Source organism: Natrix helvetica (assembly GCF_964273705.1).
Source record: "Natrix helvetica genome assembly, chromosome: 2".
Classification (NCBI taxonomy): Eukaryota; Metazoa; Chordata; class Lepidosauria; order Squamata; family Natricidae; genus Natrix; species Natrix helvetica.
The window spans coordinates 111,600,191-111,627,310 of NC_138552.1; the positions used below are offsets into that span (position 1 = coordinate 111,600,191).

A 27,120-nucleotide genomic window follows, 5' to 3' on the forward strand; every position below is an offset into this window, starting at 1 on the left:
GAGAGAATTATTCTCACCTGCGAGAAAAGAGGAAGTGAAACGCCTGGGGAAGAAGGGGAGGCAGCTGGGCTAGTTTTGTTGCCTCGGGGTGCTGGTTCTGCATTCCCGGGTGGGCGGATTCGGGTGCATGAGTTCTGCTGTTAGTCAAAAGGCTGGAACCCTGCATGCTGCCCGGAGAAATGTCAAGTTTAAACTAAACTTCTCAGGGACGACTTCTTCTGACGGTATTCCATTGGAGTTGGGCGGCTAGGTAATTTAAATAAATATAAATACCGATACGCTTATAATTATATAAATGTAATAACATAATAGTACCGATATAAAGCTTTTATATGTATATGTATAATATCAATAGCAATACAATATGTTTCTAGATTATTTAAGATGGATTCTGGGTAAAAAGTGAACCCATTAAATGTTTAAAAAACCCTCATGATTTTGTGGAGAAGTTGATTCCAATCTGTGTGCATGTTGAACCATAACTCTCATGGCTCCAACAAATTGACACTGCCTTGTTGCCCAAACATGGGATTTCAGGTGTAGATACCTATGGACTTTCATATGCAATACTATTGAAACCACTGTCAAAATATGGATCATATACAGCTTCATAGAATTAGCATATTAACCATATAAGACTTGTTGCAGCCATAGGTTTACATTTTATTACCATGTGATCCACCTGAAGCAACACATGACAGATTGCTTCCACCTGCACAAAAGTAATTACAACTGTTACAGATAGGAAGACGTTTTAGTGCCTCTGTTGTGACACTTAAAATCACTTGATTTTAATTGCTTTTGTTTAAATTAATGCAGATTGCTCTGATTTGTTTAGAAAAATATAAAAGAGACCAAATGCATAGCGTCTAATTTGTATTTTGACCACACGTTATTCAGTATTTCCATCATAAGAGTTCAAACATTGTCACATCTTTAATTATTTCAGGCAGATCTCGGATGGGAGTCATGACAATCCATACTTCTGATTTGTATTCTGTTATGGTGGAACCAAAAAAAAACAGTTGGTTTTTTTTTGTGTGTACGGAATATTTGGTGATCTTAATTTTGATATTTGAGCTAAATGTGTGCTCTTAGCCACTTTCTTCATTAATTCTTACTGTATGACCTTTACCTGAGTTAATATTTTTCACCAGTTCCAGCAATTAAAAAAAATCCAAAGAACACTGAGGGCAGATTTCTTCCCGTCTAATGAAACAATGGTCTCTTGTATGGTATACAGAAGCTGGGCAAGATCTTAGACTCACATGTCTAACACTTAGACTTCCTGTCATATATTGGGGGGGGGGGGATGAAGTTTTTGTGTCTTTCCCCCTTTTGGCATAAGCAGGGCTTAGAGTTGTTTTTAATCCATTTTTTGTTTTATTTCAACTAGGCAGTTATAGAAACTAAGATTTGATGTTGGTTTCTTTAAAACTAGGCATTGGAAATCGCAAATTGATGTTCTAGGTGATATTGATATTCCAAGCACATGAAAACTCAAAACTTGTATGACTTTATTTTAGGTATGTTGTACTAAATCATTATTTAAAATGGTGTATGAATGGAGTTATTGATTTAAAGATGAATAATAAGAGTGTATTAAGCACACTGAATTTTTATTTTGTTGTATATTTTAATGTGAAACAACAGCAATATCTCAATAAGCAGTGAAGTGCTTATGAAGTGAACTGAAATAAGTGATTCCATGGATCCTTTGGGAGCTCCTTCCAATTTTGTGGATATTAATACTTTGCCAGGATGGTCTAACTACCACAGTGAGGACCAGTCAAACAGCTCTCATTTACCAATCAAAGGGGAGAAAGTTGATGTTCGATCTCCCTTCCCATATAGGGAAGACATCAATGCAAAGATAATATTATGGTAAGTTTGCATCTCGTTATCTTAAATAGCCATTAAACAATATCAAACATTTAGATTTCTGTCAGATTCATTCCACTAGCAAGAATGGGTTACATTTACAAGCTCACAAAAATATAAGAACTTCAGTGTTTTTAAAAAAATGTTTTGCTTACGTTTATTTATTTTACTGACTGTAAGAACAAATCCTCACAATTTTATGTGAAGCTTATAAAAGAATCTATATTCCTCTTTATCATTCCTTACCGCTAAACAAATTGGATGGGTTGATAGGAGTTGTGATTCATTACACTGAGGACCGTTTGGTGCCAAATATTTTATGTATTTAAAACTGAATGAAAGAGACATTTGGTATTTATTGATAGGCTGCTATCATAGTGCTTGTTGTTTTCCATTATTCCAAAAATAGTCCAGAATGGGATCAAATTTGGTATAATAGGAGAATCTGGCAAAAGAAAAATGGAATTTGAAAAATGTCTGGACTAAGCAGGGCTCTGTGGAGAAAAAAATATTGGAAGAGGCATTTGGGCAGCCACTTGGAAGGCTATATTGACTTCTCTCTTTTCTCCCTCCTGATTATGTGATTCTGCATGAAAGAGACTTTCTTACCAATGGATATTGGGAATGGGAGCTATGTTGCTAAGTGATGTAGTCATAAGGCATGATATCACATGACTGCCAAAATCCAGTGGCAGTTCCAATAAATCCGGTTGCCATCCTTAGATAAACTTGGTCACATTATCACCATTTTATTTGGGTCATTGAACATTTAAAGTACAACCCATAATTTGCAACCTCTTAAAGTCTTCCACGTTGATTTTGTTTGTTGGGAGCTGAAATGGTGATTATGTGACTGCATAAGACAGTTGTTCAGTGTCCAAATGCAGATGCAAAATGTCAGAAAAGCAGAGGCATACATAAACAGGTGCTTTGCTTTCCAGAAGAAAACAGCGCTTCTTATAACCTCTGCAGGTAAGGGTGTTGGAAAGAATTCCAGGAGTCATGCTCTGCTTATCTTCTTAATCCTTCTCATTTATGAACATGAATATATTGTTCGGCCTCTTTCAATTCAGTTTTCATTTTAAAAGTGTGCATTCTCTTTTGAGGGCCTCCATAGCCTTAATATATTTTAGGGCAATTAAAGTGCATGCTTTTGATATGATGGCTATTTTTCTATTCATAGTATAGTAGTGGTCTAGGTGGTATAGTGTTCTATAAAAGACTAAAAGGAGAAAGGAATTAAAACTGGTGGTATTTTCTGAGAATTAGTCAGATGTTAAAATTGGCAGATCTTGGCAATGTTCCATTGCTGTCTACCTGGTTAATCAGTACTGCTATGAGAAACAAATAACTAGATGGAGAACTTCCTTTTTATATGCAGGTATCTTTGATTCTACTTTTATTTCTTCTGCATTGTTAATGAATTGTAATCTTTTCAAAGGAGAGGCAACGTAGCATTGCTGAACTGCACAGCTATAGTAAACACCAGCAATGAGTCCCTCACAGATAAGAATCCAGTCTCTGAAAGCATCTCCATGCACGCGGGACCTGACTTAAAAGTTGAACTACAGAAACTTAAAGGTCAGAATAATATGTTAATTTTCATAAAATGAGCTTTGCTTCAGTGATTCTTTTTTTCCCCCTTTGTTAGGTGCTTCAGGATAAATGGCTGCAGAGGTCAAGGATGCCAAGAGCCACAACATTTGTCACAAATTACTTAGCCACAATTGCATTTTTAAAAATTAAATGACCATCTTTATGCAAGAAATTCATTATCACCTAGGTAATATGTGAAAGAAATGGGAAGGAAATTACTAAGTATTGGAAGAGGTGTTTAGTTTTCTTCATTTTTCTAGAATAGAAACTTGATTCTGGGGAGATATTTCAAGTTTTAAAGAAAAAAATGGATGCTGAAGCAAGAAATGCAATTTTCAACGGGAAAAGATCTATGATTGTCTGATTGGACAGAAAACTTGAACCACTAACGAGTGACCTGAAATAGTCATTTAAGTCTCTTGGAACAAACAGTCCAGAGTATTGCACTGCAAGGTCAGATTACTCCTTCTAGTGCAGCCAAAGAGACTCTTGTGCAGTTCATGAAAAGTAGACAAACATTATGTTTTAGAGCCATCCAAATTCAATAGCAAGTTCTCAGACCTATCCCACTACTTGATGGAATTTCTGGTCAGTGAGATGGACTTGTAGATTCTTGTCATTACAACGACACCATGCTTACTGACTGCATCGGGTGTAACCTGGTAGACAGTGCTAGGAATAACTATGTTTCCTCTTTCCTCCGGCAGGCCTTCTAATAAATGCCAGGTCAGTATTTTCATTCAAGATGTTTTATCAAAAGTTGACCTGGCATTAGAAGACTTGTAATCCTAAACTAGACCTTTCCAGACAGTTTCCATATATCAATGTTGGTTTATAATTTCTATAAATCCAAGGTCAGCTAACAAATAGTTATAGCAGGATGAGTTTGACAACAACAAAAAAAGTGGCTAACTTTTTGTGTATAACAGACCTGGGCATTTTACAAGCCACAGGCCATATCCAGTCCGTGGGCTGTCCCAGTTGGACCCGCATGGAGTTGGGGGTGGGAGCTTGGACTTTGTCCTCCACGACAGTCCCAGTTTCTCATGTGGCCCCTTGGGAAATGAATTGTGTGTAAAGTCCCTGGGCCCAAGCTCATCCAGGAGTATAAAGGATATCGAATAAAGGGTTCTAAATTAAAACTAAAATGCTTGGGTTGCCATTGGTTTGACATTGCTCATCTTGTTCTGGTTTCTTATTAGGTTGTCGGACAGGGGAAGCAAAGATGACCAAGGGGTTTAATCTTGCTGCCCGCTTCATCATTCATACTGTGGGACCCAAATATAAAAGCCGATACCGAACAGCAGCAGAGAGTTCCTTGTACAGCTGCTACCGCAACATCCTTCAATTTGCAAAGTAAGCATGTCTCTTCTTTGACAGGCAAGTACCTTCTCTACACGCCCAAAAACATGCATTGCATGCAAACTATGGAATTCATGTAGCCTGCAACCAGTGTAAAAACAGAGACTTTCAAATGCACCTTAAAAAAGGACAGTGTACAGTATCTTAAATGTTGCAAAGGTATCACGGGTGTTATCAAAAATGGCTGCTCTGAAGAATCAACCTATTAACAGGTGATGACAGATACAGCAAGCAACAAAACACTGAGGAAGATGCATTGGTGAGGATAAAGGGCAAAGAAGTTATCAAAGGACCCAAGGAAAGGGATGTACAGGTTTTTGACTTCACATTAATTCAAAATTAATGTTAAATCGTTTTTCCGCGCAATCATTCCTGAGTGAGATCTACCAATCCTTCTACACTCCAAATTCAACAAGATGGCAACAGTCTAATTTTTTCCCTGACTCTACTTGATCAGGATATAGCTGCTTTCCATATTTGGGAGAATGCTTCTGGGATAGTTGCATGAATCTGCCTTTTTTATTTGTATTTTTGGCCCAGCTGCCAATTTAAACGATTATTTCTTGAAAGAAATAAGTGTGACCTAAATGGGCTAATAAACACCTGCAAATAGCTCGGAAACCACAGCTGTTACATCCTGTATCTCTTAATCTAGCACATTGTGAAATTACTTTTACAGACATGTGCCACCACCTTCCTCTTATGTACTTCTGTAATTTTAATTGTCCTCTCCACCCCCACCCCCACCCCCAATATAGTTGTCCAATATTAAGAATAGACTACAAAAAGTATGCATATTCCTCTGAGCAACAGAGTATAATAACAGATAGGAATGAAACAAAAGTATTAAGTGTGATGTGGACGACAGGAAAAGGGAGGAGCTGTTCATATCAGTACTTTGCCTAGTTAACCCTTTCTTCCTTTCTTGAAAGAAAGAAATCACCAGAGGTATCCCCAGTGCGACAGAACCTGGAGCTTATTAAATTTTAATTTAGGGCTGATGAGAACTAAATACCAGTTCCAATCACATCCCTTATTCTTTGTTGTTTAGTTACTTGTATGTTATGTTAAGCTATGTATTGTGGTTCATAAATCACAGTAACTTGGTTCAAACATTCTAAGTCAAAATCAGACAAGCACATTATGGCTTACCATGATATGTAATGCCTGTTTTCCACTCCTCAGAATATGATATGCAAGCTTTTTCTGATATACAAGATTTTCCACATTTTTTAAATATAAGAGATGCTCCAGTAATATTCCTAATCTTAGATCTAGGACTCAATAATTTCTTGAGTCAGTCACGATTATGGTTTACTGCTCATTACTGCTCAACTAGGCTCATCTGAATGTTCTTAGTGTATAATTTTCTCAAATTCCTTTTGCCTTTACAGTATTTTATTACTCTAGGCCAGTATTGAATCACTGGTCATTGTTTTTGGATGGGATGGGAATAGTGGTAAGATTGCCCAAGGGATCTAAAGTAGAAAGATTCATATTCAAATTTATATTAAATTGAAATTAATTCACTATAACTTTGCTTGAATTTAGTTTGTAAAATCAGTCATTGTCCAGATAATTACATCAGTGCAACCATTTTATCCATCTAGAATAGTTGAACATTTATTTTCCTTTTATTCTTTTTAAATCCTGTAATGTTTAATGGTTTTTTTTTTGCTTTTACTTTCCTCCTTTGAGGAATTTGCATATAATTTTATTTTTTTATCTGTTCGGTTTTGCCACTTTGATCCAAATTCTACCTTTTGCTATATCAGAATTTATTTATTTATTTATATCCTGCCTTTATTATTTTTTTACAAATAACACTAAGCGGTGAACTATTAAACCAAGAATGGTTATAATGCATATTTGTGTGGGTGAGTGTATTTCCCCTTCATATTGTAATACTGCCTCTCCTTATCTCCATATCTGAGAACAACACGAAGGAGGAAGGAATCCAAATGACCCTTTTTTTTGCCAGCCCTTTTGAAGTAGTGCAGATCAGGAAACAGCCTAGAATTCTGTTGCTGCAGGGTATAAGAACAGAAACTTGAAAGTTACTGCTTTCTTTTATCAAAGAGAATCAACATGGGATAATCTTACATTTCTTTCTCACTCACTACACTTTAAAGGCTAAGATGATGTTTGTATAATTTCAGTTCTTGCATTCCTTTTTTAAAATTTTGTAACTTCCCTACAGTTTTCAAAACAACCATTTTCTCTATCCAGAATACACATTTTTAAAGTCATCTTTGAATGTTCTTCCATTTTCAATTCTGTAAGTAGGCCAAAGGACCTGCTCCCCCCCCCAAAAAAAATTAGGAATAAGCCACCAGCTTTGATTGGTGATCTTAATCACCATTAAGAGTTCTATCCTTAATGGTTATAGAACTAACTCTTAATGGTTCTATAGCTGTTCTGTCCTAAATAAATACATACAGGAAATTGGCATGCCTATGCTTTGATGTAGTAGAATTGATATTCTTACACCTTGCTGAAATTATTCTTTACCGATGTTATTTTAGGGAACAAGCAATGTCCTCAGTGGGATTCAGCGTGATAAATACTGTGAAACGTGGTTATCCTTTAGTGGATGCAACTCACATAGCATTGCGTAAGTATCCTTGAAGGGGTGGCTGTTTTATTTATTATTTATTTATTTTATTGAACTTATTAGTCGCCCCCTCTCCCCACAGGGACTCGGGGCGATGCACAGAGCAATAATCAAGATAGCACCATAAAATCGTGCAGAGGAGGTAAAAATAAGTCCATAAATAAGCATACTTACAAAGTTTAAAACCCCAAAAATATTAAAAACAAAATTTCCCATTGTAAAATGACCTGGGGTGGCAAGATAGTAACGTTATGCCAGGCCGGCTTGACAAAACAGGTAGATCTTCAGCTTCATACGGAAGGAGCGAAGATCGGTTGTTGTCCGGATGTCTGGGGGGAGGTCATTCCAAAGGGTAGGGCCCACCACAGAGAAGGCCCTACTCCTGGGCACCGTCCCCAGGCACTCTCTAGAGGACGGCACCCGGAGTAGCCCCTCCCTGTGTGAGCGAGTGGGTCGCAGGGATGTATGGGGCAGGACGCGATCCCGCAGGTAACTAGGCCCTGTGCCATGGAGCGCTTTGAAGATGGTAACCAGTACCTTGAAGCGCACCCGGTAGGCCACAGGAAGCCAGTGCAGCTCGCGCAGGATAGGTGTTATATGGGAGAATCTCGATCTCCCCATAATAACCCGCGCGGCTGCATTCTGGACCAACTGCAGTCTCCGAGCGCACCTCAAGGGGAGCCCCATGTAGAGAGCGTTACAGTAGTCCAGGCGGGACGTCACCAGCGCGTGAGTGACTGTGCGCAAGGCCTCCCGGTCCAAAAGGAGCCGCAACTGGCGCACGAGGCGAACCTGGAGGAACGCCCCCCTTGCCACGGTCGCCACGTGATCTTCTAAGGTCAGCCGATCGTCAAGGAGGACGCCCAAGTTGCGCGCCCCTTCCACCGGGGCTAATTGCTCATCCCCGATGGTCAGCGATGGAATATGCTGATTGAATCGGGAAGCCGGGAACCACAGCCACTCTGTCTTGGAGGGGTTGAGCCTGAGCCTGCTGTCATCCATCCAGACCCGTACGGCTTCCAGACATCGGGTCATCACTTCGACAGCCTCGTTGGGGTGGTTTGGGGTGGAAATGTACAACTGAGTATCATCAGCGTACAGATGGTAACTCACCCCAAAACCACGGATGATCTCGCCCAGCGGCTTCATATATATGTTGAACAAGAGAGGCGAGAGAATCGACCCCTGTGGGACCCCACAAATGAGGGGCCTTGCGGTCGACCTCTGCTCCCCCGTCAACACACATTGCGTCCGGCCAGAGAGGTAGGAGTGGAACCACCGTAGCACGGTGCCTCCAATCCCCAACCCCTCCAGCCGGCGCAATAGGATACCATGGTCGATGGTATCGAAGGCCGCCGAGAGATCTAATAGAACAAGGATGGAGGAACAACCCTCATCCTTTGCCCTCCAGAGATCATCCACCAACGCGACCAAGGCCGTCTCCGTGCTGTGACCGAGTCGGAAGCCGGACTGGCGCGGGTCTAGATAATCATCTTCCTCCAGGTGACGCGGAAACTGCTGAGTCACCACACTCTCAACAACCTTTGCTAAAAAAGGAAGGTTGGAGACAGGACGATAATTTGCTAGTTCCTTTGGGTCCAGAGAAGGCTTCTTGAGCAGGGGCCTGACCACCGCCTCTTTCAGGGCGGCCGGCATCCGGCCCTCCCCCAACGAAGCGTTCACCAGCCCCAGTAGCCAGCCTCGTGAGCCCTCCCAGGAGGCCAGCACCAACCAGGAGGGACACGGGTCCAGTAAACATGTGGTGGCCCGCAGTCGCCCACGCAACCTGTCCAAATCTTTGATGACAACAGGGTCAAACTCCTCCCAGCATGGTCTCTCAAGACTAGTCTCGGACGTCCCCACTGGAGCACTGGAGTGGGTCCAACCTCTCCGGATATGATCGATTTTATCCTGCAGGAACTCTCCAAATTCCTCTGCCCTGCCCTGCAATGGGGGGTCCCGCTGCTCCTGTGACAGAAGGGAGCGGGTCACCCGAAACAGGGCAGCAGGGCGGTTCTCTGCGGACGCTATAAGAGTGGCACAATACTGACGTTTGGCCACTCTTATTGCCACAAGGTAGGTCCTTATGTAGGCTCTTACCTGTGTTCGGTCAGCTTCGGAGCGGGAGGATCTCCACTTACTCTCCAGGCGTCTCCTAAGGCGTTTCATCGCCCTTAGCTCCCCGTTAAACCAGGGGGCCCGGGTCGATCGTGGCCGTCGGAGAGGCCGCAAAGGCGCCACCCGGTCCAAGGCACCGGCAGCCGCACTATTCCATGCGGCTACCAGGTCCTCAGCCCGGGAGCGGGACAGGTCAGCAGGAAATGGCCCAAGCTCAGCCTGGAACCTATCCGGTTCCATCAGGCGCTTGGGGCGGAACCATCTGGGATAATCTGGTTCTGCCTCCCCGCGGTGGGGAGTAGCGCCAGGGAAGTCAAGCTGGAGAAGTGAGTGATCTGACCATGACAGGGGCGTGATGACTAAATGCCCTCTTCCCAGATCACTCGTCCACTGGTCGGAGACAAACACAAGATCCAGAATGTGGCCTCGCTCGTGAGTGGGGTCCTGAATTACTTGAGTCAGACCCATGGCTGTCATGGAAGCCATGAATTCCCGGGCTACCTCGGATGCCTTTCCCGTTGACGGCAGGTTGAAATCCCCCATCACTAGTAGTTTGGGGGTCTCAACCGCCATCTCCGCGATCCGCTCGAGGAGCTCGGGCAGGGCCGTTGATGTATGGCGGGGAGCCAGGTATACTATCAACAGGCCCAACTGACTCCCTGGACCCCACTTTACGCCCAGAGACTCACAACCAGATGTCTGCGACACAGTGAATTCTCTCGGTGCCAGATCGTCCCGGATGATAATTGCTACCCCCCCACCCCTACCTTGGGCCCGTGGCTGGTGGAATACACGGTAACCTGGAGGGCACATTTCCCTGAGGGGCAACCCCCCCTCCGGGCCCAACCAGGTTTCCGCTATTCCTGCGAGGTCCGGCTCCCCCTCTGTGATCAAGTCACTGATGAGGGGGGCCTTGTTAACCACGGACCTCGCGTTACATAACATCAGCCTAAGGCCCAGGCTCTGCTGATCCTGTCCACCTAGTCTGCGGGGGTTGGTGCAAGCGACCGGGCGTATCCAGTGGCCCCGGTCTGCCAACCGACTATACGTTCTTCTGGTGTCCTCGCGCCTGCCCCTCCCTACGACCGTCGTGATTGGAATTCCCCTTATAGGGATGTTATTTCCTCCCACCCGCTCCGCTTCGCTACCTTCCGTCTTGACCCTCCCTTCCGTCTTGACCCTACATGTTGGCCTGGTTGTATCCATACCCCAGGGCCAAACCAACCCTCCCCGCTCCCTGGAACCCCTTAAAAGCTTTACAAAACATTTTACTAAAAAACCCCTAATCCCCCGCTTCCTCCACCTCTCTGGGTTAATAAACCCCTCATTGAGGTGGGCCTTCGTCAGGGCAGGGGGGCACGCCTGCGAGAGGGGGGAACCTCGCAGTCGAAGGATGTCAGACCTTGAATAAGTTGGGATGATGACCAATCTATGATTATGGCTATGGCAGGGTCTCTCTTTGTAGCAGGTCTAGGATGTAAGATTAACAAAGAATGAAGTAGAGAGATATTTAAAAGGCAAATAATAAGATGGGAGGGGACAGACCTCACAGTCCACAATAATCTACGTTCCACCAGTGAGGCCCAGGGCAGTTCTTTAGGCAGTTCTTTAGGCCCAGAGGCCTAGGGCAGTTCTTTAGGCAGTTCTTTAGGCCCAGAGGCCCGAAAGCAGTTCTTGGAGTATGAAGGAATCGCACCTCAGCGGGGGGGGGGGGGTAGACGAGGTGCCAAGGCCAGCTACTCGACCTATTGCTCTTCAGGGGTTGCCCCGAGCCTCCGGCGACCCCCCCGGCTTCCCTCTTCGATCCCTGCAGCTTCTTTCCCGACCTCCAGCCCCCAATGGCCTCTCCACTTGGCAGTTGGAAAGAAATATGGCGCCCGATATTCCAGCGCCGTCTCAGCCGCTCCGTCGCCATCGCCGGTAAGATGAGGTCTCCCTGTACGTTGTTCTCTCTTTCTGGCTCGCTCCTTAGCTGTCGCGCTGTTCCGCCGCCTGGCAGCCGCCCAAAACGTCCAAAACGTCTCCTTTCTGCTCTGTCAGTTCTTTTATTCTGTCAGTTCTTTTATATAACTGATACTTCAGAGATCAGATCCCTCTGCCTTGAAGCACCTTACAATCTATTTGTAGAGCAAAAATAGACCGAGGAAAGAGAAAAAAATAATGGAGGCAAGGAAAGAATATATGATCATAAAAACGAGTAAGTGTTATAGAATGGTGGATCAAGAGTAGGTGGGCAATCGACCAGAAGAGGTTAAAAAATTTTTCCAGAGGTCTGGTCACAAGTGCAAGTAATTGAATTATATCACTGGAGTAAATAAGGTTGAATTTTTACTTATTTTGAGTTGTGAGATATTCTATCCCATATATAATCACCCCACACTGTGGCATTAAGGGATGTAAAGAGTCAGATTATGTTGAGGCTTATCGTGCATCTTGCTATCTCTTTAAAAATTCATACATTTTTACCTTGCATTGATTTTTGTTCCTTCCCTTGTTTCCCATTTCTCCCCAAAATGATGGCCAATGTGAACGTGTAGGTTATGAGATACCATGTCTGATCTAAAAGTATACACCAAAGATTTTGCCGAACTGTATGCATTATATTTCAGTCATAAAGATATAAAAATTATCAATACATACAAGTAATAATTGTATGGTTGTGGACTCTTCTCTATTTCATTTCAAGGAATACATTAATATACTTCTGTATTAATATTTGGACCCACATACTCTATTTAAGTTAGATCAGGTTGACTGGCATCAACCTTCAAAAGTTTTGCCCTAGCCAGCATGGGTAGACATTGTTATTTATTGTATTTTATAAAATGCAAATGGAGAAAAATATATAATAACACAATTGTATTCTTATTTTAGAATTTGGCACTCAATTGGGTCATTTATTTTACAAAAATAAATTAAAAATAATACTTGCTTTATTTGTTTATTAAGGTATCTGTGGCCAGATCATGTGACTCTAGACAGCATATAAGAAAAAAAAAAATCAACCAATACAAAATGCATTAAACAAAACAGTGGCTGTTAAAACTGATATCTTCCTTAGCTCATCAAATTGTCCAAAGGCCCAGGGAAAGGACTAGGTCTTACCCACCTTTCTAAAAACTTCTGATGATGGGAAAATCATTCTACAGTTTGATCCAGTGATTCAGGCTCTAGGGTAGAAGGAATATTAGAAATGTTCGCCACTTTGAGTTGTTTATTTAAAAAATGATAAAAATGGGTTATAAACCAAAAGTAATTATGCAAGAGGGCCAATGATGAATAGCATTACAACAAGTGTTCTACCCCTTTTATACACATGTTGCAATATTACATGTATAAATGTAAAGGGCAGAGCTTGCTCTGCAACACTTGTTTGAGCATTCTAATAAAACATCTGGATTCTGCAGATACTTCTGTCTATTGACTTCTCTATTTGTTGTGTAGTTCTACTACCCACAGATCTCTTTTGTATGGTCTCTGTTTTGATTAAAAAAGAATATTTTAGACAATTAATATGAGAATAAGGTTACAATTCCTGAAATGCTGCCTTTCATCCATTGATAAAATGATAGAGGTGTGGGTAAACTTTGAGGCACAGATTAGCCTCCGTTTCAAGAATTCCACAGTGGGTGCTGTTTCATTTGGAGGAATTAAGGGGCTAAGTAAAGGAGAAATAGATATGAGGTGTGAGAGCCAATATAGTATAGTAGTTAAGGTGTTAAATGTGGAAGAGAAGGGAGCGGCGGGGAAGCATTCAGACATTGAGTGCTCTTAATGACTTTGGTCAGGCTATCCTTCTCAGCCTATCTTATGTTATAATGTTTCTCTATGAATCACTCTATGCCGATTTCATCTTTTAGAAGAAAAGTAGAATATAAATATGGTAAAATGCTGACTCCTCTGTAAATCCGACTATCAAAGTCAATTTCACCCTTCAAAAATCAGCCCCAAGTGCAAAAAGGGTACACATGAGCCACCAAAAACCAATAAGGACGTGTAGTGGTTCTTCCAAGCAGATTTCTTTATTATTTTACATCTATAGGCAGAATCTTACTAAACTGAAGCAGACTACTATTTACATGAAGCATGTACTTTGGGGATTATTAGGGAGGGGTTGTCTTAACCCTCTTCTTCTCATGCTATCTGAACTGAGTTGTACCTTAGTTCTCTGGAATGGATCCCTTTTCCTCCCACTATATTCCATGGGGTGGAGAGGGGAGGAATGTTGGTCCTGCACTGTGTTATCATCAACATCTGTAGGCTTATTAGAGAACCAGCAACTCCATGGATTTGCTTTTACCCTGTGGTGCTAAGTAGATCACATGGAAAAGTTAGATAATCATTCCTGCAAGCACTTTCGGTATTTCTGCTATTTCATATTATTTCATTTGTTATGAGGATGACCTTTAATTATTATTCCTCCTATATGATAGGCTTAAATGTTGCCTCCCTCTCATTTTTCTGACTTGTTTTTCTTGACATTTCCTCTACCACTAGGTACAGTCCGACGATTTGTAGAAATTCATGGGGAAACCCTTGAAAAAGTAGTGTTTGCTGTTTCTGATCTTGAGGAGGTATGTAAAATAACTTGTTTGCAAGCATTAACTGTGCTGTTATAATACTTGTTTTTTCTTATAGCTTTCTTTTAAAATGTATGATAAACTCAATCTAAAGAACTCTCATTTTCATTAATTTATAGACGCTTGGGTTTTGCTTTAGACTCCGTGTATTTTGATTCAAAAGTGGATAAAAAATTAGTGAGCCCGTTCCTTTGTTGATCTTAAGTACAGTGAAGAAGTAGATTTATGTTTTATTTCTAAAATGTGTTGAAAATGTAGCTCACTAATCAAGTGATGCTGATTTCTTGTTGTATGAAATATGGCATAATACAGAAAATATTAGTCTACAATGGAGTCTTAGTACTTTTTTTTTTTTTTTTTCAAAAAGTTTTATTGGTTTTTTTAAAAACATTTATGTGGAAAAGGGGTGGGTGGAATTACAAATTTTGGCAGTTGCAAATGTGGCAGACGCCCCCTCCCTCCAAACTCCTAGGTTACATCAAAATATCAAATCTTAATACATAATCATAAAAAGTCAGCATCTTAATTCTAGAAAAAATAATTTTCAATCAATTTATATAATTATAATATATAGTCTAGTTATAAATTCATATTTACTTTCGGTCTGTTTATAACATTGTGATTTCCTTATTTATTTTTGTGATCTGAGTTTTCTTGGTGTTGCCCCTTCACCCTCCGCTGGCAGAGCTCCGGCCCCTCCCGTGTCCTGTATGACCGTTGTAGTATCTTCTGTTTTTTCTAGGTTGACTTTGTTTTTTTCCATAAAGGCCTGTGCCTCTATGGGTGTATTAATTCTGATTCTTGTCTCCTCCCAGAATATTAGCATACCTTCAGGCATCAACCATCTAAACCACACCCCCTTCTGGTATAATTTATTCGCCAATTGCGAATAATTTTTCCTTTTTTCCCTAATTTTTTTGGGAATCTGTTTTAGAATGGTTATCTCCCTATCACAGTATGTCAATGTTTGCCCCCTTTGCACACCCAGTATTTCATCTCTTGTGGTTTTCCTAAGAAATTTAATGTGAACCTCTCTGGGTACATTATGTGTTCTGGCATATGCTGAATTCACTCTATAAGCTAGGTCTATCTCCCAATCCATCTGCTGTTTATCTTTGTGTATGTATTCAGCTAAAATATTAGTCATAATGTCCCTTATGTTTTCCCCATCTGCTTCTATTACATTTTGAAATCTAAGATAAAAGGACATTCTCTCAAACTCTATTTTCATTTGTTGGATGTCAAGTTCTTTGTTCCCCTTCTGTAAAGCCTCTACCCCCCCCCTCGCCTCCGCCACCCCACCCTCCACAAGGTCCAGTCTCTGTGAGTTCTTAAAGATTTGGGCTTGGTTCTGTTTAATTTCATCTTTCATTTCCCTTAACTGTTTCTTAATTTCCTCCTGGCCCTGTAGAATTTGTTGAAGCATTTGTTGAAAGTCTATCTCTGTAGTCTTGGGTTGCATCAGTTCTGTTATCTTTGACTGTGTAGCTGGGCTAGACGTTGCAGACGTTGGGGCAGAAGTAGCAAATCCAGGCTTTCCAGGAGGTGGTCTTTTTGGAGGCATGGTTTTTAAAGCAAGGAAGTCTGTCAAAATAGAGACTGGGCAGCTGGAGAAGTAGAGCAGGCAGGCGAATCCAGAAGGCAGAGGATCCAAACAGATGGGGATTTCTTTAGTCAGTCTAGCAGTAGATGAAAGTTTTTTCCCCAAAGAGTTCAAAGAAGAACAATCCACAAAAGATTCCTCTGGGTGGCTCGGAGACAAAGACCGGAAGCCTGAATTTTAGAGGTGGAGTCAGGTTTCACAGTTCATGAAGACAACGGAAGTGTGCCATCTTGCCCTGCCAGCTTTGGGCTCAGAGGCATAATAAAGTTTTAAAAATTCAAAAAGTTCTCAGTTCACCCATAGATTCTGGAGCTAAGTCCGATGAAAGTCACTTTTATAAGGGTGAGGCATCATTAGTTGGCTCTCCCCCCTCCTCCTTCCCCTGAGGGCGAAAGCAAAATCTTCTCAAGCCGCTTGTCCAAGGGAGGGGGGGAAATCCCCCTCCCTCTAGCCGCACCTCTGGCAAAAGTCCGAAAGTTTAACTTTTTTTTTCTTAAAAAGATGCTGAAGGGTCCATAAATTTAAGATAGAGGGAATGGAGAAGGGCAGCCTCTCACCACATTGCTGCTGCTTCGTTCAATAGCGCGTTCTCCGATCGGCATGGGGCGAGGCGCGCGCACACGGGCGCCCTCCGATACTGCTCCCCAGTGCCTAGAACGAAGCGGAGGAGCCCCCGCCAGCCGCCGCCGACGCCAGGACCCTCCGCGAGCCGTTCCCTCGGCAGGACACCTCTCCGGGGCGTCCTGTGCCCCCCCAGAAGCGGGGGAAGCCCACCGGGAGAGCGGGAGCAGGCAAAGGCTTGCCTGTCGCCGTAGCCGCCGGAACCGGAAGTCGGAGTCTTAGTACTTGACTGCTTTGAAATTTGGCAAATTTGATACTTAACATATTTTGACACAAAAATTTTGTCCCAGTAGTCATCATTTGTTTGGTACTCGATGCGCAAGCTAGGATTTGTCAGTGTCGGCTGCCTTGTGACTTGCTACCCTTTCCAGCCAATAGAAAGTGCCACGCGTTAATCACATGGTTTGTTTGGTATTTGTCATTTTTAGTACTTGTTGCGCCTTCTGGAATTAATTAACAAGTACCACTGTAGGCACAGGGGAAACAGATCCACATTCCTTAAACACTGAATTCCATGTGTTCTCTTAAGCAGGGATCCCCAACCCCTGGTCTGTGGACCAGCAAGGTCTGCGGCATACCAGTAACTGGTCCACATAAACAAGCGAAACCCCATCCACAGGATGCAGGCAGCACATGAAACCACACCCCCTCTGGTCCACAGAAAAACTTCTCTCCATGGAACTGGTCCCTGGTGCCCAAACAGTTGGGGGCTGCTGTTCTTAAGTGACTATTGAGTGAGTGCTAAATGGAGAATGCTTTATAATTGAGGAAAGCTTAAAAAAATGTGAGCAAACATATTACTGCATAACTGCACAAGAGCTTAATATCAAATAATATAGTTAGTGTTCTTAAGCAAGATGTGATTAAAATAGAATGGCTTAGGGTTCAAAATTGTTATTCGTTTATCAAAACATCAAATACAAAATATAAGGAAAATGAAAATAAAGGTAAAATCGGGGAGGAAAAAGGGAAGAGAAGAAAGTGTAGGATAGAGGGGAGAAAAGGAAAAAAAACATTTATTTCCAACTCCTTTTGTGCAGTAGAATAAGGTAATAACACAAAACCTATTTTACTTTTATATAATAATATATACTAGCCATTTCTATAATACCAAACCTATCTAATCAGCAAAACTCAAAATCAAAAGTTTCATTTCCATCTCAAGCACACATTCCAAAAGCTGTTTCCAACTAGAAATAAAATTGATTGTATTCTTTCCTTTAATCAAAACAGTCAATTTAGCCATCTCTGCTAACTGCCATCAACCTTTGTAGCCATTTATCCATTGTGGGAATCAAAATGTCCTTCCATGTTTGTGCATAAAGTAATCTTGCTACTCTGGTTTTATCTTTATATTCACTTTAATAATCTTCTGTATGAATCCTACTCTAACATTTCTTTGCTCAAAATCCATATCTTCCAGTACTTTACATATAAAGCCTCAATTTAAGTTGTCAAAGGCCTTCTCTGCATCCAAACATATTAAAGCTGCCTGTCTCTCATTATGTTAAGATGTGGTGAAAATTGAATGGAAAGGCTTTTGGATAAGCAATCCATGTTTCTGAATGTACTGGCTTAAGAATGTTTCCTCAGTTAAAAAACACATCCACACAAAATGAATGTTGAAGGAACACCAATACAGTTCTAGGTTTAGGTCACAGTTGCAGTTTTTTACATGTTGCCAATTCTATAAAGCGTTCTGTGATCTAAAAAAATATTTGAAAATGCCTACTTGGTATTGGCTACAATTTTCCATAATATAAAGAGTTGGGAAATTGTCATTGTCAGTATATGTGTGTTTTAGGAGACACCCTTGCTGTTCCTAAGGTATGCCTCATTTCTCAATTGTTTTCCTATTTCTTTGAGAAGTTGCTTTGATTTCTCATGGTTTTTTACACCAGTAACCATAGCATCCTCCCCCCCTGTGAGCAGAGCTAGAAGTTACTGTTTTGCAGTGCTTCCTTTCTCATCTGAAGGGCTGATTTCAAAGATTGACAGTGACAGTTACTACTACACACAGTCAAGACCAGTGCCTTGAAGCAGTTGTGATTCAGCAAATAGGGTGAAGTTGAATCCTAATCCAATTTAGATCCTGTGGGTAGGTGGTGTTTGGAAATTTAGTACTTTTCTAGACCAGGTCATGCATTCCCTGCAGGAAGAGGATGGTAAACTAGTGCTACTCATTGTGTTAGCTCTGTTAATGGAGGCATCACCGTGACAATTTTGCCCACAACATGGAAGCGACATGTACCAAAAAAGGTGATAAGCTGCTCTATAAAGCTGTTTCACTTACTTTAAAGCCTGCACTGCAAATGAAATTATTGGCTTTTTAAAAACAATGCTAGTACATTGTACCCTCTCTACAAAAAAGTATTAAGATGGTATCAACCTTCTACTGTGCCTTATAAAGTTGGGACAGTCCCATTTATGACACCAACTAGAGCTGTAAAAACAGGTGGTTTTTTTGGTTATGCATTTTAAGGCATGCTGAGTACTTCAGAAGCACTAAACACAGCTGATATTGACATACGTCTGTATTTAGTTTTAAAATAGTTAATACCAAAATGAAAATTTGGGGATTGAATAGATTGTCTTCAGAGGAACACAAAGTGATTTGGAAAGAGCCAGGCACCTCCTTTCTAGCTTCAAACAGAAAAATGGGAACTTGTCATCTGGGTGTCATGTTGGGATATCTTGAAATTTTATCACTCTGTATGTGCACACACACACTGTGTGTGTGCGTGCGCATGCGCAAACACATACACTTCTTAACAGCCCATCTCTCTCATAGACAAGCCAACTTGACTGCTACTGCATATGTATGAAAGCAGAAGTAGTTTTGGCCCATTGAACACACTGTGACACCTACCATACGTCAGCTGAATTTTCAGATAGTTGCAGAAGTTAATTTTCTAAGCTGAAAAGAACAAGGATTCTATTTCTATCAGAAATTGAAAGAGAAATTATCTACACATTGAAAAGCTAATATTGATGAATTTATATGATATTGGTATGACCAGCGATTTCATTTTAACACGAGTTAATACTCTTCCTGATTTCCATCTTGCCCTGAAAAGTGAAGTGCAAGATGAGACAGTTTTCAAATTCTCTTTTCTACAGCCTACGTATCAGAAGATGCTGCCTCTTTATTTTCCAAGATCACTGGCAGAGGAGAGAGAGTCCCTGCCTTTACTTCCCGAAGATATAGGAAATGCAGAAGGGGAGCCCGTTGTGCCCGAACGTCAGATTAGAATTTGTAAAAAGCCTGGTGCTCCAGAGGGTGAGTCTGCATTTGTGCCAAAATAACTTGCAGAAGACTTAAAACAAGCAACCAACCTTAAAGGGCTGTGAGTTTTACATTTAGCATTATTATTAATATAAATTATATTTCCATGTTAATTTAGTCCTGAGCCATTTTTCAGAGTTAGTTTATATATGCTTGGTTTTATAACTAAAGAGTTTAACAAACAAAATAAAAAGTTAGAAAGTAACGAAAAGGGTATTATGCTTCTACCCTTTTTTGTATTGAATAATTATCGTCTTAACTTTTCCCCCACCATCTTTATCCCTTTTTCCTCTTCAAATCCTGAAATTATCGAATTGATCCTTTCTCCTTCAACAAAAGTCCAAATAAGTTCTCAGTCTTTCAAAAAGATTTTATTTTCATTTTTTTCCTGTGACCAATCTGGTCAGTTTTGTCATTTCTGCAAGTTCAGTTAAATTTATAATCCAGTCTTCAACTGATGATATCTCTCACTTCAACCAGACGGAGAGAGAAATTCAGACAGGCTTGATGGGAGAGTCACCTTTCACGGGCTATCCAGTGTTCAGCACTACTGCTGCTTTTTGCTCTCCGCAGTCATCCGCTTGACCTATTCAAAGCTTGCAATGTATTTGTAAACTGTAAGTGGTAATATTTCATCAGTTCAGATTGCTCCAGAAAAAGAACTGCTACTAACCTCTGATGTTTTGCCATAGAATCTCTTCTAACTGCAATTTGTTTTCATTCAAATGGCCCCCTCGTTTTCCTGTGTTGCATGTGTAATATGACATCCTCAGGGACAGACCCTTCATTATCCTGGAATATCTTCTGCAGATAATTCTGATGAAGAGGAGCTAGAAGCAGACTTCTCATTTATTGGTTCTCATGCTTTTGCTCGAATGGAGGGAGATGTTGATAAACAGAGGCGTCTTATACTTCAAGGACAGCTGTCTGAGGCAGCACTACAGAAACAACATCAGAGAAAGTAAGGCACTTTTTACCAAAGTCCCTCTCCTGTTTGCAGGTTATTCTTTTTCACTCTTTGGGGGTTGTGGGTGCTGGAGAGCAGTGTACTTACTCATTCTGGTCACAGGATAGTGTTCTGCTCTAGTAGATTTCTTTTTTTTTTCCTTTCAAAGGGGAAATAGTGAACTGCTACTGGGTTTGGGCAGATTTTTTAAGGTTGGCACGCAGAAGATGTCTGATATTTGCTTGGTTGTTTCCAGTACAATACTTTTATAATTGGTTCCCTTTTTAAGTTAAGTAAGAAATGCATTAGGATATTTGGCAGAGAATACATAGTATCAGGTTTGATGTTTATGCTAATTGTGCTACTAGAAAACTGTAACTATTTTGCAATTCTGTGTGGTTGCCTTCTAGTTACAACCGTTGGCTTTGTCGAGCAAGAGCTGAGGACCTGTCAGATATTGCCTCACTTAAAGCATTGTACCAAACAGGTATGATTAAGGTCAAATTAACCAAAATGCCTGTGACTCCTGCATGATGAGTGTGCAAAGAAAAAGCAGTGAATCTTGCATCTTAATGCTACCAATGAGAAATTTAGCCTATAAGAGTTTACTTATGGTTAATTTTTCTTGAGAGTTACAGTAACTACATAATCAAAATTGTAATAGTTTTAACTATTTACATATTCAGTGGACAACAGCACTAGCACTTACGTATCACTCTATAGTGCTTTACAGCACTTTTTGAATGGTTTACAGTGTCAGCATATTGCCCCAACAATCCGGGTCCTCATTTTACTGACCTCAGAAGGATGGAATGCTGAGTCAACCTTGATCCAGTCAGGCTCAAACTCCAGTCTGTGGGTAGAGTTACCCTGCAATACTGCATTAACCGATGTAGCTGATTTGACTTGGGGTGTGTTTATGTATATGGGTGTATATGTATTCTAAGTTCTGGAATCTGAAATATGGTCCTGATGTTCATTCTGTTCATAGGAGTTGACAACTGTGGTCGTACAGTGATGGCAGTTGTTGGAAGGAATATTCCTGTTACCCTTATAGACATGGAGAAGGTAAGATCCTGAGAAATATTTCAATAGTGATAACAGTTATTATTTTAGAATTTTAAGAAACCACATTTGTACATCCAGGTTCGTTCGTCATCCTTAAAAGGACCCTTTAAAAGGTTTTTATTTGAGACTAAAATAAAAACTCACAATGTGCACAACTGACATTCCAAGATTTGGAGAGCCTACACAACTGCTTCAGAAGACACTTCTATAAGGCAAGCAGTTTTGCCTCAGCAGAATTTACTTTGAGACCTACTGATCCATAGCCACACAGGCTATTATAGGTGAAACATTTTTTAATTATTCCCAAAGCTGACCAGAAACCAACAGTTTCATCTGGATGCCCATTATTAGTTTGCAATTTAGTTTCCATTCATTGCTCACCAAATGAAGCTTCAAACCATTTCCAAAGTCAACTTTGCAAACATCACATTACAAAAATCATAGAGGATTTTGCTAAAACTATAGATCTGTGTCCTGGACAAATTGCAGTTGGTATAAACTTAGTGTACATATAATAGATGTTCTATACCAGCAATGGCGAACCTTTTTTGGCTCACGTGCCACAATTGGGGGAAGCGCAGGGGGGTCGTGTGCGGGCGTGCCGCACCCATAATGCAATGCGTAACCCCCCCCCAGTGCGCATGCGAGCACAACAGGTACGACCCCCCCATTTTTACATGCTTTTTTCACCCTCCCCAGAGGCTTTATAGGAGCCTGGAGAGGGCGAAAAGAGCCTCCCCCGCCCCCTCAGAGGCCCTCTGGAGGCTTCAGGGACTGTCTGGAGGCTTCCCTGAAGCCTCTGGATGGTCCCTGAAGCCTTCGGAGCGCTCAAAACGACCCTCCGAGCAAACCGGAAGTCATTTCCGGTTTGCTCAGAGGGTCATTTTAAGCGTTCCGAAGGCTTCAGGGAAGCCTCCAGATGGTCCCTGAAGCCTCCGGGGGGGCGGGGGAGGCTCTGTTCGCCCTCCCCAGGCTCCTATAAAGCCCCTGGAGCCTGGAGAGGGCGAAAAAATGGCTTTTAAAAACGGTGAACTCAGCCTCGCGTGCCCTGACACGCATGCCATAGGTTCGCCATCACTGTTCTATACTGTGTATTAACAGTACTTTAATCTTCTACAAAGAGGAGTGCAGTTACAGCTAATCCTCAACTTGGTCATACTTACGACCAGTTGACAAGTGCTTCCAATCATGTGATTGTTTGCTGTCTTCTCTGCTGGCTTCCCCAGAAAGTCAAAGGGGAAGCTAGCAGGGAAGATTGCAGTCTGCTGCTGGCTACCCAAAAATTTTCCACTCATTTCCATTCATAAAATCATTTGGACTGCAGAAACTAAGTTTGGGTCTTCAGGATCTCTGCTTTGATTCTCCAGCCCAGCACACAGAGGGGAAAGGAACTCTTGTGCTGGGCTGGAAAAACAAAGAGGGGATTGTGAAAATTCATTTCTCCAGTCGAGAGTATGAATTCCCTTCCACATATAAAAGGAAGGAGAACTCCAGAAGTCTGCAGAAATGAAGTGTGGGTTCCACACTTATTTTATCAGTGTAAAAGGGATCCAGTTTGACACATTGCTGAAGGTGCTAGGCTAGAAACCCAAAGAGGGTGAGTTCTAGCCACCACCACCTCCTTTGTCATGAGAACTGTTGGTGGGCTTTGGGTCAGTTGTACTTCTTGGCCCAGCCCACCTTGCAGGATTATTGTTGTGGGGAAATAGGATCATTATGAGATAATGTTTGCTACCTTGAGTTATATATAAAAAAGATGGGATAAAATTTTAATAATTCCTGCAAGACAGAATAGGCTGAACATAGGCAAGGCTATCAGATCAGTTTCATAGCTGAGAGGAAAGTCTAATACCTTTTGTTCTAAGTGCACTGTGTCTTACTCATTGCTATTCCTGAGGACAGAGGAAAGCCATTTAGCTCAACAAAATGTACTATTTTCTTTCTGTTGGGGAAATTATTCTCCCCCGTACTATTTTTGTAGAATTACAAAAAAAGAGGGAAAGCCACATTTTGTCTCTGATAAAATAAATGTTTTTTTTTTCAGGCTCTCTTGTACTTTATCCATGTGATGGACCATATTGTAGCGAAGGAATATATTATTGTCTATTTTCATACACTTACTAATGTCTACAATCACTTGGAATCAGATTTCTTGAAGAAGCTCTCTGACATTGTCGATGCGAGGTAAGTTTTATATTCAAAGGTCTTGGAGCCGTCTCTCTGTATTGGCATCTGTGATTAAAAAAGCACAAGAAAACTTGGTTTAAAGAATGTACTGTAGATACTTATGAGTCAGCTGAGAATTTTAGATGCCAAAATGCACCCCAAAATCAGATGAGCTTATATGAGACTATAGATAATAATACTATTTTAAACTACCCATATTTTTCATATATTTTCATGTACAAACCCATCCACGGATAAGCCGAGTCTTTACTTTTGAACCAAAATACCACAAAAAATGTAGGTCAACTTATCTGCAGGTGGTGCAGTTTTGATAGTATGTTGATTAAAAATTCAAGCTTATTCACAGATGAGCTTTCGTTCAAGCATATATAGTAAGGGGGGAAGGGCAGGGGACATAAACTTAATAAACACCAAAGCACAATGAGGGCAGGTGTAGGACTTTGCTGTGAAAACTGAGATAAGACTTTTTTGCAAAATCAGAGTTTCAGTTCCTGTCCTGATATCCAAAAATGTCAATCTCGTCTTGGATGCTAAGAGTAAGCCAGTTCTGTGAATGGGTTGGGTGGTATCATGTCATTAGTTAAATGTTTTAAGATTTAAGAAACTTCTCTTCTTATTAACCAGGTACAAAAGAAATCTGAAGGCGTTGTATTTTGTCCATCCAACATTTCGCTCGAAGGTGAAGTGTGCCATCTCCAGGTGGAAAATGTACAATTTTGCATGCAATCATAAAAGTGCTCTCCTGAAGTATTGAATGATATTGCTGAGGTTATGCATCCTGGCATGGTGGACCGCTTTGGCTCTTGGAGGGATATAAGCTTAATCAGCAAGCAATCAAAGCGTTTTGTAAAACAAATTACCCATACAAACCTATTTATTTACATTTATAGCATGCTGTTCTCTCCTTATCCTTGACATATTCTCTGTACTGTCAACCTTAAAAAGCAGACAAAAAACTTGTCTGTTTTGCTGTAAAAACTTGTGTGGTGCACTTAACGGTATTGTATTAAGTACATTTCTGTAGCATGTCTCATAACTTCAAGATGATGGAATCATCTGTAGTCAAACAATTTGTGGAAGCAGCATTAATTTCCCTGTTCTTCCCTTTAGGTTTCAACCTGGTTCTTCACAACCTTTACTGTCTCAGGTCTAAAGGACAAAGTTCACCATGTGGAAGGCCTCCAGCAGTTGTTCACAGCAATACCCCCTGAACAAATTGACTTTCCTCCATTTGTTCTTGAATATGACATCAGGGTAGGTGAATTAGTTTGGCACTCTTCCGTGTCTTTTGGATTTCATGAAGCAGAGGGAGGGTAAAAAAAGGATTTCTTTCACCTAGTTTACAAAGATGCCTGGTGTTTTGCTTTTGAAACAGCTAAGACTTGAAGGCCATGTTGGATTGTTTGAGCCTTTGAAAGAATATGCTGCTCAACACTTTTGTGTATTGTTGAAAATACACATTGTATTGGTGAAAGAACACATTATCTAGAGAATAGATGACCCGCTCATGTTTAGAGCACAAAGCTGTACTTCATAGGAGGCTGTTGTTATAACCTAGAAAATGTTGACTTCTATAGCTCTTGTCATCTTGAATGAGCTCCATTACAAAACCTAATGAGTTCATAGGAGGAAATAAAGGCATGAAACACAATAGTATGGAGTAGGTAACTGTTGTCTAACATAAAGTGCATTTTAACAAGCTGTTCTTTATCCCAAAATGACATTGTGCCTCCTTCCTATTTCATCTGTCTCGTCCCGTCCCCGTCATTAATTTCTAAATTAAAGTTCCTGGACTTCATTTACAGTGTAATTTATTGGGTGTTTCATTTTTTGAAATCTTACAGTGTACATTGTGGTGCATGCTTTTATACAGGTTACTCTAAAAGCACAATGGTTTTTCTTGTAGTAGTATAGAAAAATGCAAGAGAAAGCACTTCACTCGTTTTCACTTTTAAAGAAAGCAAAGAAATTATTGCCTGTGACCCACCTTCCCTTGATGCACTCCCAGTGTGTTGTAGCTTCTTTTCATTTCTCTGCTCTGGCACATTTCTTTGTTTTCACTGGAAAGATCTTGCAGCTGTTGTTTTTAGCATGGATACACCACTTCCTGACCCATTTTTCATATATATTCTCCTGTGGCTAGGCAGGGTAATACCTAAAAAAAAATTGGAGGCTCCCTGCAGTTGGAGAAAGAAGGAAACCTGAATGCAAATGAAAAGAAAGGACAGTCAAAAGTGATATTTGTGCAATCTAGTCTGGCCCATAATATCTAAACTTTTCTAGTTTTCCAATCTGTTTAGGAAAAAAACACTGCAGATGACAGGACTTCATCCCCCCCCCCCCCTACATTAAATGGCCCAGAATGCTATCTGTGGAATTAAACACGTAGAGGTTCCACAGTTCTTCATTTAACAAGACCTGAATGTGATTTCCTTGTATACATGGTGTTAATGTTTTTTCCCCCTTCTCTGCAGGAAAATGGATACTATTCTTACCCGTCTTCTCCAGACCTCTGACTCTTCAGCTCTGCCATTGTTTCTGATTGCTCAACAATCTATCACATGCTGCTTGCCATTGCCATATCAAGTCAATCTTAAGTTATTTACAGAGTTCAGAGATAGGGCTTTCTTCCCCACCTCTGCTATTTTTTTACAATGAGATAGTTGCCAGGACAAAAGCAATCAGAAAACTACAGGGTAATGGACTGTATTTCAGATCTAAGTATCCAGGAGAAGATGGATTTTCCATGTGGGAACATTCTTTTTTCTTTTACAAGATCTCAAGATGATTCCGTTGTTGCATTTTCCCAAGACATCAATGGCCACCTTTTGGCACAATCAGATACTGGCAGGTTTTTTGGGGGGTAGAGAGATGCCGTATCTATTGTGTTCTACGACCTTTATATATTGAATCAACCATTAAGACAGATATATTTACAGAATTGCCTTTAGAAATGTCTGCGAGTAGCAGAAGAACTATTTGTAAATTGTAGAGTTACTACAAAACACTTAAGCTGAAGGATCTGTCATCTGTTTTCTGCCTTGCCAAATGATGTGAGATGTAAAGGATGTACTGCTGTGGCCACCTGCACATCCCTCCCCCAGTAAAATTCAAGGGCGTGTCTGCCTGATGTTGTGTTCCACAGTCATTTGGGGAATAATACAATGTGTTCCTTGCAAGTTGGAAAATTAATTTATGTCATTGAAGAAATTCAGCAATTCACTTTTTGTTTTGAAAATAAATTTATTTGTATGCATC

At 41.0% G+C, this 27,120-nt stretch overlaps 1 protein-coding gene across 3 annotated transcripts; it reads left to right on the forward strand.

Annotated features, from left to right (window-relative positions):
- Positions 1 to 27,120, forward strand: GDAP2 (ganglioside induced differentiation associated protein 2). Of its 3 annotated transcripts, none has more exons than XM_081942138.1 (14): positions 1 to 250; positions 1,654 to 1,884; positions 3,323 to 3,462; positions 4,680 to 4,833; positions 7,365 to 7,453; positions 14,069 to 14,145; positions 19,496 to 19,655; positions 20,472 to 20,622; positions 21,018 to 21,094; positions 21,599 to 21,675; positions 23,720 to 23,859; positions 24,487 to 24,541; positions 24,973 to 25,116; positions 26,337 to 27,120. In XM_081942138.1, the coding sequence occupies exons 2-14, from the start codon at positions 1,709 to 1,711 to the stop codon at positions 26,376 to 26,378; spliced, it is 1,482 nt and encodes a 493-aa protein (XP_081798264.1). In that variant the 5' UTR covers positions 1 to 250; positions 1,654 to 1,708; the 3' UTR covers positions 26,379 to 27,120. The 3 variants fall into 3 exon arrangements, with proteins under 3 accessions (XP_081798264.1, XP_081798265.1, XP_081798266.1); XM_081942139.1 differs by lacking the exon at positions 1 to 250 and adding an exon at positions 1,442 to 1,526; XM_081942140.1 differs by lacking the exon at positions 1 to 250 and having other exon boundaries at positions 1,694 to 1,884; positions 24,973 to 25,120.

What these genes read in the sequence shown, in the direction of transcription:
- GDAP2 (XM_081942140.1), top strand. Translation starts at nt 1,709, where the DNA reads ATGGATCCTTTGGGAGCTCCTTCCAATTTTGTGGATATTAATACTTTG. An exon ending in AACATCCTTCAATTTGCAAA is followed by an intron (nt 4,834 to 7,364) that starts GTAAGCATGTCT and finishes ATGTTATTTTAG; the next exon opens with GGAACAAGCAATGTCCTCAG. An exon ending in AAAGCCTGGTGCTCCAGAGG is followed by an intron (nt 19,656 to 20,471) that starts GTGAGTCTGCAT and finishes TATCTTCTGCAG; the next exon opens with ATAATTCTGATGAAGAGGAG.